Source organism: Labeo rohita, unplaced genomic scaffold (genome assembly GCF_022985175.1).
Source record: "Labeo rohita strain BAU-BD-2019 unplaced genomic scaffold, IGBB_LRoh.1.0 scaffold_184, whole genome shotgun sequence".
NCBI lineage: Eukaryota > Metazoa > Chordata > Actinopteri > Cypriniformes > Cyprinidae > Labeo > Labeo rohita.
Genome location: NW_026128044.1, coordinates 2,283 through 20,661, shown reverse-complemented (window position 1 = coordinate 20,661; position 18,379 = coordinate 2,283). Strand labels below are relative to the sequence as shown.

The 18,379-nt window shown below is 39.1% G+C and overlaps 1 protein-coding gene across 2 annotated transcripts; it reads left to right on the top strand.

Moving 5' to 3' along the window:
* The first annotated feature begins 310 nt into the window (after positions 1 to 310).
* Positions 311 to 15,344, top strand: LOC127158991 (macrophage mannose receptor 1). Of its 2 annotated transcripts, XM_051101945.1 has the most exons (5): positions 311 to 346; positions 522 to 560; positions 655 to 1,011; positions 14,303 to 14,656; positions 14,817 to 15,344. In XM_051101945.1, exons 2-5 carry the CDS (start codon positions 524 to 526, stop codon positions 15,176 to 15,178), a joined length of 1,110 nt encoding a protein of 369 aa, XP_050957902.1. In that variant the 5' UTR covers positions 311 to 346; positions 522 to 523; the 3' UTR covers positions 15,179 to 15,344. The 2 variants fall into 2 exon arrangements, with proteins under 2 accessions (XP_050957902.1, XP_050957903.1); XM_051101946.1 differs by lacking the exon at positions 311 to 346 and having other exon boundaries at positions 488 to 560; positions 14,303 to 14,660; positions 14,791 to 15,344.
* The last annotated feature ends 3,035 nt before the right edge of the window (positions 15,345 to 18,379 follow it).

Below are 18,379 nucleotides of genomic sequence, written 5' to 3'. Positions count from 1 at the left end.
ATATGTTCAAATTTTGTGACAATATTATGCTTAGTTTGGGATTCAGGAACATGCTGTTGGTTTCCAAGGTGAAAATGTGGAAAACAAGAAATGAGAGAAGAAAAAAATGCAAATGTTGAAGTGTATTTTTTCTGTGAAGCTGTTATGGAAATGCGATACTTCATTATGGAACATACAGACCTGCAGTCTCTACCACATTCAAATTAACACACTTCCTGTTGACGTGAAAAGGCCTTTTGTTTTAGAGTAATAAACAAGTGATGTGATGCAAAAGGACGGAAGAGAGCAGGTATAATAATCACATACTGTAGTTTCAAGCTACAGACAGAAACACACAACCGCTAAAGTAAAAACAACTTATATGTTCAACTAGAATTAGACTTTTGAGATATTTTGTCTTTATTTGCACGGTGCATTTTTGCTCCTGTTAAAATTGATTTTTGATTATCACTGAAGTCATTTTTTTTACACTAAAACGAATTTGTGTGATACTTATGTTTTTCAATGTGTATCTTCCACAGAAATGGACCAAATTCTATATTTCACTCTTCTTCTCATTGGTGAGTGTGTTTGTGGTTTTATTTATGGTTTCTAGATTTTTATTAGGTTTGATCCTGTTATGAAAAGTGTTGAAGCAAAGCCTCTCTTTCACAGCTCTCTGCTCCATATCTGAATGTGTTCAGCGTCAGTATCACTTTATAAATGAGATGAAGACCTGGACTGAAGCTCAGAGATACTGCAGAGAGAAATACACAGATCTGGCCACCACTGACAACATGAACGACATGAATGAGCTGAAGAAGAGTATGGATGTTGAAGGTCTTCAGCATGTCTGGATTGGGCTGCAGAAGACGGGTCGTGATCAGTGGCAGTGGTCTTCAGGTGAACCTGTGGTCTATCTGGACTGGGAACATTCACAACCAGAAGGCAGAGATTATTGTGCTATGATGAGAGGTGGACAATGGCATGATTTTCCATGTAGTGAAACCAAGCCTTTCATCTGCAATAACAGTAAGTACAAACACCTATGGTTTATCACGGTTCTGGATAAATTGAGAATCCCAGTTGTAACCCCCAGTATTTCCCCTCCCCAAATGGGAAGAAGGTAGAGGAAAAAAAAGATACTTATTTAAAGATACTTAAAAAGATACTTATTTCAATTTTCTTTAGTATAAACTATATGGTTAGCTGTTTCTTTAAGAACAGGAGTTTTGTACAGAGGCTGGGTTGTCATGCAAACGGGGGAAATCGGGAGAGGGGAAGTGTGCAAGCGCATTGCATGTGTATGAGGGGCTAACATCCCGATTAATCCGAATAGGACTGATTTCTTTAATTTGATTAGCTTTTGAGAGACGAACAGTGACTAGTTAATCCAGCAGATCGCTGGCTAATGTTTTTTTTTTTTTTTTTTTTTTGCAATAAAGAACAACAAAGGATACAGTGCGAACAAAACAAATAGTATGTACAAAGGATACAAGCAATCTTTCAATAATAAACAAATTATGGATCAAAGATTAACAGAAAAAGTAATATAACAGACACAATTCTTAAGAAATAGAGACAAGTCAAAAAAAAATAAATAAATAAATACAATGAAAATAAATAAAAAGGAAGAAGAGAGGAGGGCATACAAATAGAAATACAAGTATATTAAGGAAGAATATTAAACATGGCACAAATTCTAGATGTTTTTACAGCTTTCTTGTTAATAGATGTTGAAATTGTATTTAAATACAACTTCAGTTCTTGTATGAAGATGTTAAAGTGGGGCTTACATTTAGTATATTTACATTTATGGACATAAAACTTTCCAATAAACAACAGGAGATTTATACAAAAACTCGCATTAAATAAACTCTGCTTTTTAGTATAAAACCCAAAAAGAATGTGTCTATAACATAAAGAAAAAATCATAAAAAACATTTTGGACAATCAAAGCATTAACATTATTCCAAAAGGACTGAACAAAAGGACACTCCCAAAACAAATGAGCTACAGATTCAGAAGAAATTTCACAGAAAGAACAAGCCGTATCGATGTCACTTTTGAATTTCTGCAAAAACTGCTTGACTGGATAAAATCTGTGAATTATTTTATAGAATATTTCTTGAACTTTATTTGTTAAAAAAAAAATTCTGAGGGAGTGACCAAACATACGGCCATTTAATGCCATCAAAAAGGTTGTTCCAATAAGAAATGGAGGAAGGATTTGAAATAACAAGGTCCAAAAATAAAGACCTGATTTTGTTATTGGATTTTTGAACAGAGAAACAAATAGAACCAACCACAGTGGAATCAGGACTAGGAGGGTAAACAGAAATCGATGAGCCACTGTTAATATTTCTAAAGAGCATACAAATTTCCGAAGAGATGGCCTTTAAAACTGTATTAAATTCTTTCCTAGATATGGAAAAGTGACATCTTAAAATAAAATCAGAATAACTGTACAGATTGCCATCATTGTCAAATAATTGATTCACTAACATCACTCCATTACTGAACCAGTTTTCAAGAAACAAAGATTTCCTCTTATGTAAAATATTACAATTGTTCCAAATAAAAAAAACTGTGTGGCGAGAAATTATGCTTATAAATAAGCTTCCAAGCCAAAAGCATTTGTTGATGAAAACGGGAAAGTTTGATAGGAAGTTTACTAATAGAATAATTGCACATTAATAAAAAATGTATACCTCCTAATTGAGAAAATATCGTGGGATTATACTCCAAATAGAAGACTGATTGTGGAAAAAGCGTTTTAGCCAATTAATTTTTAAGGTATTATTAAGAGAATCAAAGTCAATAAAATTTAAGCCACCCTTAGTATAAGAATTTAAAATAACTGATTTTCTAATATAATGAGTCTTATTTTTCCAAAGAAATTTGAGCAACATCACGTCAATCATTTTACTGGTAGGTTTATCAACATATAAAGAATGAGCAGCATAGGATAATCTAGAGATACCTTCTGCTTTAGTAAGCAAAGTCCTGCCTTTCAGTGATAAATCTCTTAATAACCAAAGATTAATTTATATAACTGGGTTAAAATTCTCCTGACATCTTAGTTTAGTATCTTTTATTATTTTGATTCCTAAATACGTGACATCCTCTTTGATGGGAATATTGCAGATAGAGGTTGCAGCACATTTTTTAATCGGAAGTAACTCGCATTTATTTATATTAAGCAGAAGGCCAGAAGCATTTGAGAAAGATAAAAGAGATGTTAAAGCAACTGGGATCTGAGAGGAATCTCTTAGAAACAACGCAGTATCATCTGCCAGTTGGCTAATAATTAATTCCGTTCCAGCAATAGAAATTCCCTTCACAGGACTCGCTTTAATATGTAAACATAAAAATTGTGTCGCTATTAGATAAAGATATGGGGAGATAAGACAATGTAAGACAACCTTGCCTTACACCACGTTTTAAAGAAAATCTAGGAGAAGTGCCATTAGTAAGTCTGATAGAGCTATTCCCATTATGATAAAGCATTTTAACACAATTGCAAAAAAAACAACTACCAAAACCAAGTCTGTGCAAAGCCTGTAACATAAAATCATGTTCTAAACAATCAAATGTTTTGTAGTAGTCAAGAAAGAGGATAAAACTGTCAGTGGAAATAAGATCTGAGTAATCCAGCAAATCTAAAATCAGGCGTATATTATTAGATATATGTCTCTGGGGTATAAAACCTGATTGGCACTCATCAATTATATTATTAAGAATAGATTTTAATCTCTTTGCTAAGACTAAGGCAATAATTTTATAATCAGTATTCAATAAAGAAATCGGGCGCCAATTTTCAGTTAAAAGAGGATCTCTATTGGACTTGGGAATTAAAGTTATTAGCCCCTGACATAGAGAGGGAGGAAGTGTTGTTTTTTCAATACTCTCTAAAAACATTTTATGTAAGAAAGGAGACAATTTTTGATTAAACGCTTTATAAATCTCTGCAGATAGCCCATCGGTACCGGGGGATTTGTTACTTTTTAGATTACCGATTGAGTCAGCAATTTCTGAAAGACTAACAGATGCATCACATAGACTACAATCTTCATCACTAATTTTTTTAATGTGCGATAAGGAATCAAAAAATTCAGTGGCTGATTCCTGACAAAATTTAGAGGAATATAAATTCTTATAAAATCCGGCACAAAAATCTGCAATTACCTTAAAGTCATCAGTTACTTTCCCATCAATACACAATTGCAGAATAGAATTTTTAACTCGTTGCCTTTCCAGCCTAAAGAAATAGGCAGAATTCTGCTCACCCTCCTCTAACCAATTCCGACGAGATCCGATGAAGGCACCCTCAGATTTCTGTTTATATATGTCTTCTAATTGATGTTTCTGATCTATAAGCTCAGTTCTCTCTGAGTCAGTAAGATCTTCCATTTGTTTATATGATAAAGCAGTAATTCTAGCCATAATTTGATCTTCATTATTTTTTCTAATTTTTGCTAATGAACTACAATATGTTCGACAATACTTCCCAATTTCAAATTTAAGAAGTTCCCAATTACTGCAAAATGTATTCTCTTTATTAGCTGTATCCCAATAAAAGGAAATTAGGTTGTCAAGTTTAATTTGAACTTCATTATGTTGAAGAATTGAAAAATTAAGTTTCCAATATGAGGGCCTTTTACTCAAGGAAGTAGAAGACACAATTGAAACACAGATGAAAATGGCTTTATGATCAGAAAACAGAGAGGGAAATATATCGGTCTTTATATTTGATAATTCTACTGAGGTTAGCCAAAAATCCAGTCGGGATTGGCTAGAAAGTGAATTATTGTTCCAGGTATACATTCTTTGCATGGGATGTGTTTCTCGCCACATATCGACAACTGAAATTTTTTGCATAAAGAATAACAAGTAGTCAGAGTTAGCATTAGTAGGTTGAGGGGGCCATCTATCTAAGGTATTATTTAAAACTACATTAAAACCACCACCGAGAATTAAGGAAGAGTTTGGGAATTTAGATAACATATGAATTAAACGTATTCCTAATTTATCAAAGAAAACCTTGCTATCTTTTGGTGAGTTATACCCATAAATATTGGCAATAACAATGTCAAATTTGCAGACTGTAAAGCAAGTAAAATGTAGTGACCATTAACATCACAATCAGTAGACAAAATCTTACCAATAAAATAAAATAAACTACATTAAAATACAAACTCCAACAGAATGTTTATTTCCATGAGACGTCCATATTTCTAAGCCCCATTGTGACCTCCATAAATTGACATCTTGTACAGTTGAATGAGATTCTTGCAGAAAGCAAAGGTCTGTGTTAAAACGTTTAAGATACAAAAAAACTGCCTTACGCTTAAGAATATTACGCAGCCCTCTACAATTTAAAGAAATAATAGACAAGAACATAGTAAGAAAAAAAACAAGGAAAAAAAATAAATAACAATGATCAAAAATAGAACAAGACCTAAGAACAAGTATAAAGATTAAGTATCACTGTAAAAGAGAACCTAACTGGTCAGATACTTAATAAAAAGGAATGAGGACAACAATCCCTTTATATAGCCAGAATTAAATGAACCATTCAAATACAATAACGTCAAAAATGGGGGGAGAGAAAAGAGGAAAAAGCTGGATCAAAGTAAAGTCCTAAAGATGCTGTAGTCCACACATCAATCCCAAGATCATCTCAGCAAATGCGATCAGGGTGGATCCAGTCAAATCCATTAACTTTCAGTCAGGAGGAAACATTTCCGTACCATCTACAAATGCGCGTCCACCGACGAAGAAAGCCCGTTTGTTCTTATTTCGGGCTTTTTCGACTGCAGGCCATAACTTACTCCTCCTCGCTCTATCAGCCGGTGACAGATCTTCCGTGATTTTCAGGCAATTCTCAGTCAGAAAGTCAGCATCTTTGGCGGCACGCCAAACAGCATCCCGGTAAAAGCGCGAGGTGAATTGGAAGATAATCCCACGGCCTTTATTCTGTGGGTTCCAAGGCGATGTGCCACATCAACGACATCGGGGAATTTATCCTTAAATTGTGGAAGTAGGCGTTGGCACACACTGATAACTTCCTGACGGGCATTTTCTCTTTCTTTCTCTGGACTCTCAAGTTCCATCTACGAGTGTAAGCTTCCAGATGAGCCAGGCGTTTTTCTTGCTCAATGGAAATAATCTCTTCTTTCTTTGTGCGTGAGTCAATAAGATCAACTCTTTCTTTCAAATCTTTCACCTCGCTGCAGATGAACTCGATAGTTTCCATCACTCCAGAAATTTGTGCCGTATTCCTGCCGATCTCTTCTTTCATGTCTTTGATCATCCGCAAGTTTTCACCAATCAACTTTTCCAATCCATCTGATCTGTTTTTCACCAACTCTGAGAGCTCGGAGAGTTGTGTAGAAATACTTGCTGCATCTACTTTATCTGTTGTCCTAAGTTTACCAGCCGGAGAATTGCACGGAGTGTCGGGAAGTGGCGGAATTATCTCCTCCAGCAGCATAATCTCAGAATCATAATTTTGCTCACAATAATCGTGCAGGTTGTCCTTCAATACCTCAGTTGCAGAAGCATTATCACGAGACTCATTGCTTGTAGACAGCTGTCAACGTTACTAGCAGAGTCAGTAGGAGTACTCAGCAGTGTTTTCCCGGACTTCTTTGCACTTTTTCTCTTTTGAGAACCTCCCATTGTTGTTTTCAAAAATCAAGTCAAGACACTTTCTTAAAAAATTCTCTTAGGTTTCACAAAAACTACTACATAAACAGTTTGGGATTGTGGACCTGACAAACATACGTGTGCTCAGGGCGCCATCTTGTATTAAAGGTACCTCCGTTCTAATTTTGTTAGCTCTTTGGAGTGAAGGGGCCGATTCTTTTGTTTATTTCCCGGCCACAACGATCACCAGCAACGGTACTGTTACGGTTCCTGCTGGTGCTGGATGAAAGACTGGATACGACGTACGATATAACATTTATTTTAATGACTTTTTAGAGAAAACAAGCAGGAACAGAGAAGCATCCACACACGCTGAAAACCAAACCGACAGAAAAAAAAAAGGACCGACAGGAAACTCAAGAATAGGGCAGACTTATAAAGGGTAACTAATAATGAAATACAGGTGACGGGGATAACAGAATAACAAGGGCAAAACCAAAGTTAACAGGATGACAGGGGGAGACAATGGGAGAAACCAAATACACAGACAGAACTGTGACATTACGCCCTCCTCCGCATAGGCACGTCCTCGCGCCGTAGAAAACAAAACAAAACAGACTAGGGGGCGAAAAAACAGAAAAACCAGAGTCTATGAGGAAGGAGGCTTCGGCAGAGGACGGAACCCGGGAGGGGGACAAAAAAAAAATAGAGTCCTAAGGGAAAACAAGACAGTCCAAGGAGGTGACGATGGTGGGAGGAGCCAAGGGGAAAACAGGTGGACCCGGAGCAGGAGAGGCTGAGAAAGACCCAGACTGCAGCCATGATGACGACCCACGGTGGAGCCGACGGAGGGAGGAGCCATGGTGGAGGAAAGACTGACGACTCCAGGGGGCCGACCGACGGAGGCGGAGCCGCTGATCCAGGGCGACACCGAGGATCCGGAGGGCCAAGGCGGAGCCCTAGGCTCTGGCGACCAAGGCGTAGGCGGAGATCCGGAGGTCCGAGGCGGAGCCGGAGCGACAGAGGATGGAGGCTGTGCCGGAGGGAGGGAGGAGTCCTTAGGAGCCGGTGGGATGGAGTGACGAGGCGCAGCCGGAGGAACAGAGTCCTGAGGTGACGGAGGGACGACGACTGACCAGGGCGGAGCCAAAAAGACGAGGGAGCCCGGTGGAGCTGGTGGACCGATGGGCGACGATGGAGACAAGGGCGCTGAGAGCCGTGGTGGAGCCGCAGGGTCGGAGGGCCGAGGCGGAGTTCTGGACTCTGAGGCTGGAGGCGGAGATGAGGGATCCTCCAGCCCTGACGCCGATGGAAGCTGGCAGACCCGCGGCGAGCCCACTGCACAGGTGGAAGACTGAGGGTGAGCAGAGGAGCTGTCAGGGGACAGCGGTGCGCAGACAGATGTTGACATAGGCAGAAGAGGGAGGGTGGGTGGGGATTCCATCCAGGCAGGTATAACGTGACAGGTAGATATTTCCGTAAAGAAGTCTATTAAATCCCCAGAGTTATTTTCTAGAGCTTCTGTAGAAAAGTCAATTAAATTCCCAGAGTCATTCTCCAGCTCACCCCCAGCAGTGGTGCAGTGGGCAGGGCTCTCCATAGCCCTCACTTGCTCCATCTTGCACTCCCCCGTCGTGGTAGTTGTAGCCGGCTCTCGCACCTGATCGGATGTGTATGGCTCTGGCTCTGTGGCGATCTTTGACTCTGTCGCTCATGGCTCTGGCTCGTCATCCGCGGTGGGCTCGGGCTCATACTCCGCGTGTCGGGGTGAAGGTTGGCTGGGCTTTGGGTCTTGAGTGGGGCTGACGTACTTCTCGACGATGTCGACAGTCCATGACGATCCACAGGACGCCAGCACCCACTCGATGTAATCCGGTAGGCTCTCTTGAGGACCCTCCCCGGATAGCAGCGCCTTGGTGGTGGTGTTTAGTCCAATGAAGTAGAACTTGCAGAGGCTGCTATCCGGGAAGTGGGAGTGTTCTGAAAGGGAGAGATAATCACGGGTGTTGTCAAAAACAAAACACTGAGAAAAAGACGGAAAAAACAAACGCAGGGGAAAACACCGGGGAAAAAACCGGCCTGGTCGGTCCTTCTGTTACGGTTGCTGCTGGTGCTGGATGAAAGACTGGATACGACGTACGATATAACATTTATTTTAATGTTATACACGCTGAAAACCAAACAAACATTAAGGACCGACAGGAAACTCAAGAAAAGGGCAGACTTATAAAGGTTAACTAATAATGAAATACAGGTGACGGGGATAAAAGAATAACGAGGGCAAAACCAAAGTTAACAGGATGACAGGGGGAGACAATGGGAGAAACCAAATACACAGACAGAACTGTGACAGGTACAGGCCTGCAACAGGGGTGGGAGGAATTGTTTGTGCATATGTGTGTGTGTGTGAGTGGGCCCACGTGAATAAGTTATTTATCGGTTACAGTGAAATTTGAATCTATAGCGTAAGGAAAGGTTTCTAATTATATTTCCATTTAACCTGTGAGTACGTTCAAAGTGTCTGAAGGGTGCATTTGAGCTGCACCGTAAAAAGGGGTTGTCAGACGAAGCCTCTAATACAGTGGTTGGGGAACCCAATGTAGTTTGATTGCTATGACATTTGTAATTTTTCATTAGTTATTTTATTTTCCTTTTATTTAATTTCATTGGTTAAATAAACACTGTCACAGTATTACTTTAAGCAATCTCTGTAATTCATTCCTGGTGAAGGGAAAGTATCAATATAACCCGAGTAAAAGTTAAATCTGACCCACCCTACTTTGTTGAACCCATGTGACACATTAGGGCATTTGATAGTTAACCTTGTTATTCTCAAATCTGAGGTTTAAGAGAGGTTCCTTGGTTTATTCAGTCGAGAGACTATCCTTTACGAACCCGTGTGCCCGTCCTAAGTGCTCAGGCAAGCCACCCTGAGGGGGAAGAGGGTGCTACACAGTTGTTTTTAATAAATTGGAGACCATGATTCTCTCACTATTCTGGAAAAAAAAGATTAGAAAACTAAACAAATAACATAATTTACTAGTGGTTCTGACAAACTGTTCATTGCTTAAGTCTTTTAAAAAATATATATATTTATTTAAACAAAATCAAAACAAAGTCAGTGTCTCACTTTTTGTCCAATGTGCAGACTATTCATCCTAAATTCTGTGTAATAGTGGTAATTTTCAATACTATTTAGGGCAGATATGGTGGGTATGCACATTGGGATGCAGGGTAAGACTTTGACTTTGAAATCTCCTGAATGAATGATTTAATGACATACTTTTTTTTTAAACGGGCGGTTGTCGCCACCTCCTGGCGGAAGAGGATAAGTGTTACTATACATACAAGTGTTAAGATACTTTCGTTTTGATCGCTACTCTAGACAATGTGTTTATACCCAAACTATAAACTTTTATCCCAGTACTTCTGTTGTTTAAATGTCTGTAACACAGAAATAATGATTATAATGTGGTTGAAAAGACTGTTTGTGTTGCTCTTTCTGCGTTCACATTTACCCCGACCCTCTGATTCATTAACATGGGCAGCGACAAAACCTGCTTCTCACGCTCCACTGGCACTCGCGATGTGAAACAGTCCTAATAGACAGAGCTGAATCGATGTCATTCAGGAATAAGATTGCGTGGGTGTTTGAATCGAGATTTCTATCTTTTAAGGATTAATAGTGCAGCTCTAATGTAAACACTGCAGAATGTTTTATGAGGATATCACCACTTCGGATCTCGCGAGATCCCACAAGATCTCGTCACATCCCTAGCAAAAGACAAACAGATCTCCAGCACTTTTTTTTCTAAGAGCAACACAAGTGAGAAAAAAAAGATGACTAGCTAACGCTAGCATGCGGTACCAAACTCGGCCATCAAGTGTCACTGTCAGTATACATGAAACCTCTTTAAACCTTAGAAAATGCCATTATGCAGACTCCAAAATGACCAACAGTGTCCAGAGTGTCAGAAATGGCAGGACAACCACATGCCCCTACAGTGGCAGACGTCTCACCTGTTAGGATCCATCAACCGTACTTGACACCACAATCATAAAGATGGGGCGTAGACCTGAGAGAAGATGGGGAATCATCTTTAAATGCATGACTTCACGTACAGTTCACACTGACATCCTCATCAGTATGGACACAGATTCCTTCTTGATGACTTTACGGTCACTTATTTCAAGATGTGCAGACCAACTTCAAAGGAGGAGAAAGGGAACTAAAAGTGTTATTCAGTGCCTTCACCCTGAGTTCCAAGTCCAACTCACTAACCAACAGATGAGATTTATCTTCAATCCACCCAGTGCACCCCGTTTCGGTGGTTTTTGGGAGAGAGAAATAAGCTACTTGAAGGCTGCATTTCAAGTTACCATTGACACCCAGACGTTACAGAAGAAATACTGAGAACTGTCTGCATCGAGATAGAGGACATCCTCATCTCCAAGCCCAATGGCTACACCTCTTTGGACATTGCTGATCCGGATCCAGTGACTCCTAACATCTTGCTGATGGGGTGGTGAGATGCCAAGCTAACAGTTACTCTTCATTAAAGGAGAGGTCCGGTGTGATATTGACCTAAAGTGTATTGAATCATGATACCGAGTGTGAACTAACCTTGCATATCTCATCTCGGCTTGTCCACTCCAGTCCGAAATCTGGGGTCAGTTAGCCGATGCTAACAACAGGTTGTCGATGAGAGTAAATGGGGCATCGGGCTAGCCATGTAAATAAATCACTGTTTTACACCATTTACGAGGCACAAAGTAGCTCCACACTTCATTGGTAGACTTCCAAGGGCCCTGGCATTTAAAACGAGACATTGAGAACTCAGAATAACCACCGGTAGTTTATTTACAAGAAGACTTATACAAACAGTACCTGCAAGAAAATGACGGGCCGCCGCCATCTTCAATGTAGTCACGATAAGTTGAGTGTCGAGCAGGAACGAAACTACAACCTGATAAGTCACGTGAGTAAATAAGTAAATAAATAAGGACGCCCATCAAACTCAAATGTTTCATCCTCGTCTTCATAAAACTCAGTAGCTTCATCGTCCGACATCCTTGCAATTGCCAACTGTCTGCACTAACTCCAGTCCAAAACAAACGCGAGGACTCACGTGACTTATCAGGTTGTAGTTTCGTTCCTGCTCGACACTCAACTTATCGTGACTACATTGAAGATGGCGGCGGCCCGTCATTTTCTTGCAGGTACTGTTTGTATAAGTCTTCTTGTAAATAAACTACCGGTGGTTATTCTGAGTTCTCAATGTCTCGTTTTAAATGCCAGGGCCCTTGGAAGTCTACCAATGAAGTGTGGAGCTACTTTGTGCCTCGTAAATGGTGTAAAACAGTGATTTATTTACATGGCTAGCCCGATGCCCCATTTACTCTCATCGACAACCTGTTGTTAGCATCGGCTAACTGACCCCAGATTTCGGACTGGAGTGGACAAGCCGAGATGAGATATGCAAGGTTAGTTCACACTCGGTATCATGATTCAATACACTTTAGGTCAATATCACACCGGACCTCTCCTTTAAATTTAACTTCACTACACTGAAGCTATACCCCCTGTGAAATATAGCAAGCTAAGCTACAGTAACATGGCAAAATTAGTTTATGACATCTAAGCTATTTTTAAAAATTCAATTTTAGTGTTAATTTCATCATTTACTAATGCATTATTAAATCACAGGTTGTGTTTGTTAACATTAATGCGCTGTGAATTAACATGAACTACCAATGAACAACTGTATTTTCATTGATTTGCAACAACAAAGATTAATAAACACTGTAATAAATGTATGGTTCATTGTTCACTCATCCCAGATAGCACATGTACGTCTGCAAGATGTCCGTTAAAGATCACTTTATCTGGAAAGCATCTGCTGTTAACAAACATCTGGAAGACGTCTGTAAAATGTCAGTTTTGCATGCATTCTAAATCATAAACATCTTAAAGACATCTAATAGACGTCTATTTGACAACTGATAGGAAACGACGTATTGCAGATGATCAAACACTGGCTTCTGAGATCTGTCTGCGCTATCAGGGATATTAGTTAATACATTAGCTAACATGAGCTAATGAAATTGTGGTACATAGTGTTACCACATAAATGTATAGGCCTACAGATTAGCTACATTTATTTGCATCATTGCATGTATCACTATATTATTAACATTTTACTAAAATCAAGTTCAAATATTTTACGTTTTTTGACCAGCAATTGTTTTTTTTTTCCCATTATTACCACCGCATCAGAGGCATTACTTGCACCACAATTACGTTTTCATGAACTTACAGATTAAACAGTTTTCTGTCACTATGTGGGCGCAAAGTTTTTTCTGCTATTTTTCCAAAATATATTACAAAAGATTCAGCACTTCGCACAAGCTATTTGGCTGAGACTCGACAACAAGTGCTAGACTTTTCACAGAGCGTGAAAATGGGAAACGAATATCGGACATTATGATGCAATGGAATAAAACAACACATTCCTAAGGATGCTTCCACATAGACCGTGAACATCCGTGCACAGAAAAAGTGAATGCTTTTTTCCCACCCAGTCCAACAAATCTTTTCAGTTTAACAAAGTAAAACACAGGCCGTCAAACAAGATTGAGCATTACATCACGTGGCCACAACAACTGCTGTTGGACAAAAAGGACAGAGAGGTGCCGCTGTTTCGAAAACCAGTGTAAACAAGCACAGAAGAGGAGCATGCTGACAGAGATGATTATGTGTTCTTGTTGTCATTTTATCTGAGAACAGATACGATGTTATGATACGCTGCCTCAGGAACACAGAAACATTAAACAGTCTTTAATAAACAAACACAAGGGATAATCCACAAAAGAGGCTTAGCAGACACAGACACAACAAGTAGACCCGACAGTGACAAGGTGCAAAGACAGGAACTTAAATACACAGGCTAATTGGAAACACAGGTGCAAGAGTTTGATTCTCTGGGGGCTCCATAGGGGACTCTGTATAATCATAACAGTGTAGGGGCAAAATTAAAACAAGCTAAAATCGCTAATGGGCTGAGTGAGGAAATAACTTCAACATTTCTTAAACGTTCTCAGGATCCTTTAGATCAAAGTTAACATTATTTGGTCACTGTAACGACCCAACTTATAGGGACCAACATAAAAGGAAATTTGAAAACAAATTGTGATGCAGGGCAAAAAAAAAAAGTTTATTGACAGAAAAAAAGAGTAAATAAGCATAGACAACTGGTGATGTAATTAAAACTGTAACTAAAATTAGATTAATTTATTAATTAAGTTCTGAAGATTCTTTAGATGAAGTTTAAAATCATTTGTACATTAATGCAAATATTATTTACTTGTTTATTTATTTCTCTTTTATTTTACTGTCTCACACACACACACATTTTTTTTCTTTTCTCTCTCTCATGCTTCTTCAAACACTCATGCTTTACATATATATTTAGATTTTCACAAGATAGAAATACACATGTACAACACCATATTACAATCTGTAATGGTATAAATTACTCACTATTATACTCACTAAAGCAATTCAATTATAAACTCAACTACAGTATAAGCTCATCACATTGCCATTAAAGGATCTATTTATAGTGTAAGTGTTTGAGAGACACTTAAGCATTATTTTTTGTTTTTCTTAAAGTGAACACAGGACTCATCTTTGTCAATCAGGCGATGAATTGGAGAGATGCTCAGAGTTACTGCAGACAGAATCACACTGATCTGGTCAGTGTGAGAAACCAGAATGAGAGTCAACAGGTTAACCAGTTCATTAGTAATAAAAGTTTATCTGGATCTGATGTCTGGATCGGCCTGTTCAGAGTCAGAGACTCATGGCAGTGGTCAGATCAGAGTGACTCCTCATTCAGATACTGGTACAATACTGAACCTAATAATGTTGGAGGTAATGAAAACTGTACAGTGATTGTTCCAAACAATCAGGGACAATGGTATGACATCTCCTGTAGCAATCAATTTCCTTTTGTGTGTCATGAAGGTGAGTAGATCCTCACAAAACACACAATCCATCCACCAGCTCCAGATCTTTTAAAGTTAACGCTACATGTCTGACATGAAAAATTCATCCAGTGTTTGTTTTGCATGTTTTGTTTTTGATCAGTCTCTCTCAAGTTTCTGCTTGTTTGTTTCGTTTCCAGATAAACTGATTGTGATCAATGAGAATCTGACGTGGACTGAAGCTCTGAGACACTGCAGAGAGAATCATATGGATCTGGTCTCAGTCCATTCAGAAGAGATTCAGCATCGCGTGATGAACGTGGTTAAACGGGCGACTACTGCGGCGGTGTGGTTGGGTTTACGTCACTCCTGCACTGTGGGAATCTGGTTCTGGGTGAGTGGAGAGACTGTGTGCTATCAGAACTGGGCTCCAGGGAACGGCACATCAGAGGAGGACTGTGAACACACAGTGAGATCTGGAGCAGTTCAGTCTGGAAGTGGTCAGCGCTGGATCAGCCTTCCTGAAACTGACAAACTCAATTTCATCTGCAGCAGATATTAGTGAATGGATACACAGACCTTTAATTTAAGATGACAAATACTTATGTGTTTTCTGTTGATATTCTGTGGGTCTGTTTGCTCCATTTTAAGAGGCTCACCAGTCAGAACTGCCTTTACAAACTCTTTCAACCTGTACTTTGTTATTTAGTAACTGCAAAATTATGAGACATTCAAGGGGTCATAAAGGCACCATATTTACTCACCTTTGCCCTTTTTTTTTCAGTTTCATCGTGAGATAATGTGAAGAGTTCAGATGCAAAACCCTGTAAAAGCCACTTTGGTCAAAAATGAGATAATGATACTGAGTAATACTCTTGACACATAGTATACATCCATCAAATACTTTTACTTCAAACTCACTAAATCCCAGCCTCAGCCCAATCAGAAGTACCAGTAGAAACTTACATAGGAGCCTGATAAAAATGATTATTTTAAAGAAAAATTTCAGATGGACTTAGAGGCTTTTGCATCTGAAGAGTGCCATATGAGTTTTCTGTATTCATTCTGTGTTTTAAGTATCTCTTTAGGCTGGTGTGGCTACTTCTGTCTCATGCGTAAAGAATTGTATGTATGATAACCATATCTTTAGAAATAGTTGAATGTGATTCTGTGAGCAGCAGCTCTTGAGATGAATATTCTTTGTCTCAGCAGAAATAAATCTGGTTTATTCTTAAAAAGGCTGGGTATAAAATATTGTGCATTTGATTCTGAACAGGCAAAGATCAAAACCATAAGACAAGTTGATGTTCTTACAGGAATAAATGTAAATGAGTGTACTGTAGAGTCATGCAGGTGTCTGTACACTTGTCTGAATTTGCTTTACTGTTTTTGATGTTCAGGCACTTTTAGATCAGAATGAGAAACTCTGAACAGACACACAATAGGGAATTCTTGGTGTTTGGACCCTTTAATGTTCACATAATATAAATAGCTACACTCTAAAAAAGATGTGTTTTAAAGGTTCTTTACACATAGTAACAGTTCTATTTAAAACCACATCGTCCTGAAGAACCCTACTAAAATGGTCAACTGACTGTTTTTTTTTTCGTCATTGAACTAGCAAAGGTGGATCCGGACATGCCTTAAGTGCACCTGCGCCATGCACTTAGATCGTTAAAATAGGGCCTCTTTTATATTGAAAGAGACTAAAACACTGTTGAAGGAAGTTATTTTTACTTTCAACAGCTTGACACAGAAGACGCAGCCAGCAAATGCACTGAGCAGCGCTGTCATCTAAAATCAACCTTAACAGATGTAACTTGCAACAAAGATATTGCTTTCCTCAGCGGACATTCAAACTAATGTTGTAGCTGTATCAACTAAATGTGCTTCAATAAACCACAGCTTTGAATATTTTTTGCCTAATGAAAACATGCGAGTCACAAGTCACAAAGTTTTAGAAATGCATTCAGGCATTTCAGAAGTTGGTTAAATCTTGCTGTTATAATTTTAAAAATGTAAAGCCAATAAGGTTTTGTGTCATAACATTTGTTGTGACATATAGAAATATGATTCAGTAATTGTTTTGTAGTTTCCTCCAATAAGAATGAAAAGGGTTTTGAAGTCTTTATAAACAGAATTCTTGAAAACTTCTTGGTTATGTTTATTTTCTCATTCAGAAAGAACGGGTAGAGACAACACTAACATTGGCATGATACCATAGCACTTTCATGTCTGTTCATGCACAGTTCAGTCCTCCTCTCCTAATATAAGCAATGACAAACACACGATTTTGTAAAAGTTGTTGTAAGTGTTGTAATTTTACTTAATCATCCCAAATTTTAACAATTATCTCCTTTTTGTCTGCTTAAATTTTTCCCCCAAGTTATTGCAAATCTAGGTTCAACATACTCTTAAGTTTTATACAAACTTCTGACTTTTATACACATTTTTGTACACACAGGTCTGTTTGTTTGATAGTTTGATGTCTGAAATTAAGCTTGTTTCAGTATGTGTTTTGACTAATATGTTGCTGAACATGCTGTTTCACTGACACACAAATACATCATTTTTAATGTACTGCAATAAATTATGAATACATACATTATATTTGTCATGAAACGGTATTGATGTGCATGCACGAAAAGGAAGAAGCAGGTTAACAGTCTTTAATAAATCCACACACACAGGTAAATACACAAAGGAGGCTGGTAACACACGCATAGACATTCAAGATGTGACAAACACTAACTGAACAAGAATTAAATACATTGGCAAACAAGGGACTAACGAAAAGACACACCTGAACCAAATGATATAATCAGACACAAGGGAAAGCTATCTTAATTAACACAAGGAGAGAAAACAAACTATAAAACCAGAAACACACTGCACGATTTTCGGCTGTCCCAGATGAAAGATTGCCATTGTGAAACAATGGTGGCGATTTCTGTGATCGTGGCTCCTAATCTGTGGTCCTATGTCGTACAGTGAGGCCAGTTCACAGCCTTTGTCATAGTGTTGCAACCAAAGATAGCCTACGATCTCTTTCCGAGAGTGTCAGAAATGCAGCTTGATCTTCACACGGTGTGTTTGCTGCCACAACCCATGTTAACTGAGCAGCCAATAAAAATGCGACATGAAAGCAATATGACATGGCAGTAAAACTTAAAACTATTTACCTCAAGTTCTTATTCCTTCCTTTTTCATTATGCACTTTTTTTCAGCAAACTACAACTGCCAAAATATGATTCATTATGCTCTTTTTGTTTACCATTAGTGCATGCTGATGATGTTTTATTCTTCTATAGTAACGTGTGTCGTAGCCTACAAATCAATAGATGTCATTATCGTACAGTCTACATGCATGTCGTACCCAAGTTTATTAGATCCATGTCGCACAGTGTGATCTGCAATGATCAAATGGAAGGCAAGCAGACAAAACTGGTGGAGGTTCAGGAAGAGAACGAAGACGGAGAGTCTTAGAGCCAGGGTGACACAGATGATCCGGAGGGCTAAGGCGGAGCAGATAGCTCAGGCAACTGAGGCACAGGCTGAGATCCGGAAGACCACGGTGGAGCCGGAGGGAGGAAGGAGCCCAACGGAGCCCAATGGAGCCAGACGGACGGCAGGATGAGGCAAAGCCATAGGAGTGTAGTCCTGAAGCCAGGGCAGATCGACGACCAACCCAGGTGGAGCCGGAGGGACGAGGGAGCCTGGCAGGACTGGTGGACTGAAAGGCCATGGTAGAGATGAGGGAGCT

What these genes read in the sequence shown, in the direction of transcription:
- LOC127158991 (XM_051101946.1), top strand. Translation starts at nt 524, where the DNA reads ATGGACCAAATTCTATATTTCACTCTTCTTCTCATTG. An exon ending in TTTCACTCTTCTTCTCATTG is followed by an intron (nt 561 to 654) that starts GTGAGTGTGTTT and finishes TCTCTTTCACAG; the next exon opens with CTCTCTGCTCCATATCTGAA. An exon ending in GCCTTTCATCTGCAATAACA is followed by an intron (nt 1,012 to 14,302) that starts GTAAGTACAAAC and finishes TTTTTCTTAAAG; the next exon opens with TGAACACAGGACTCATCTTT.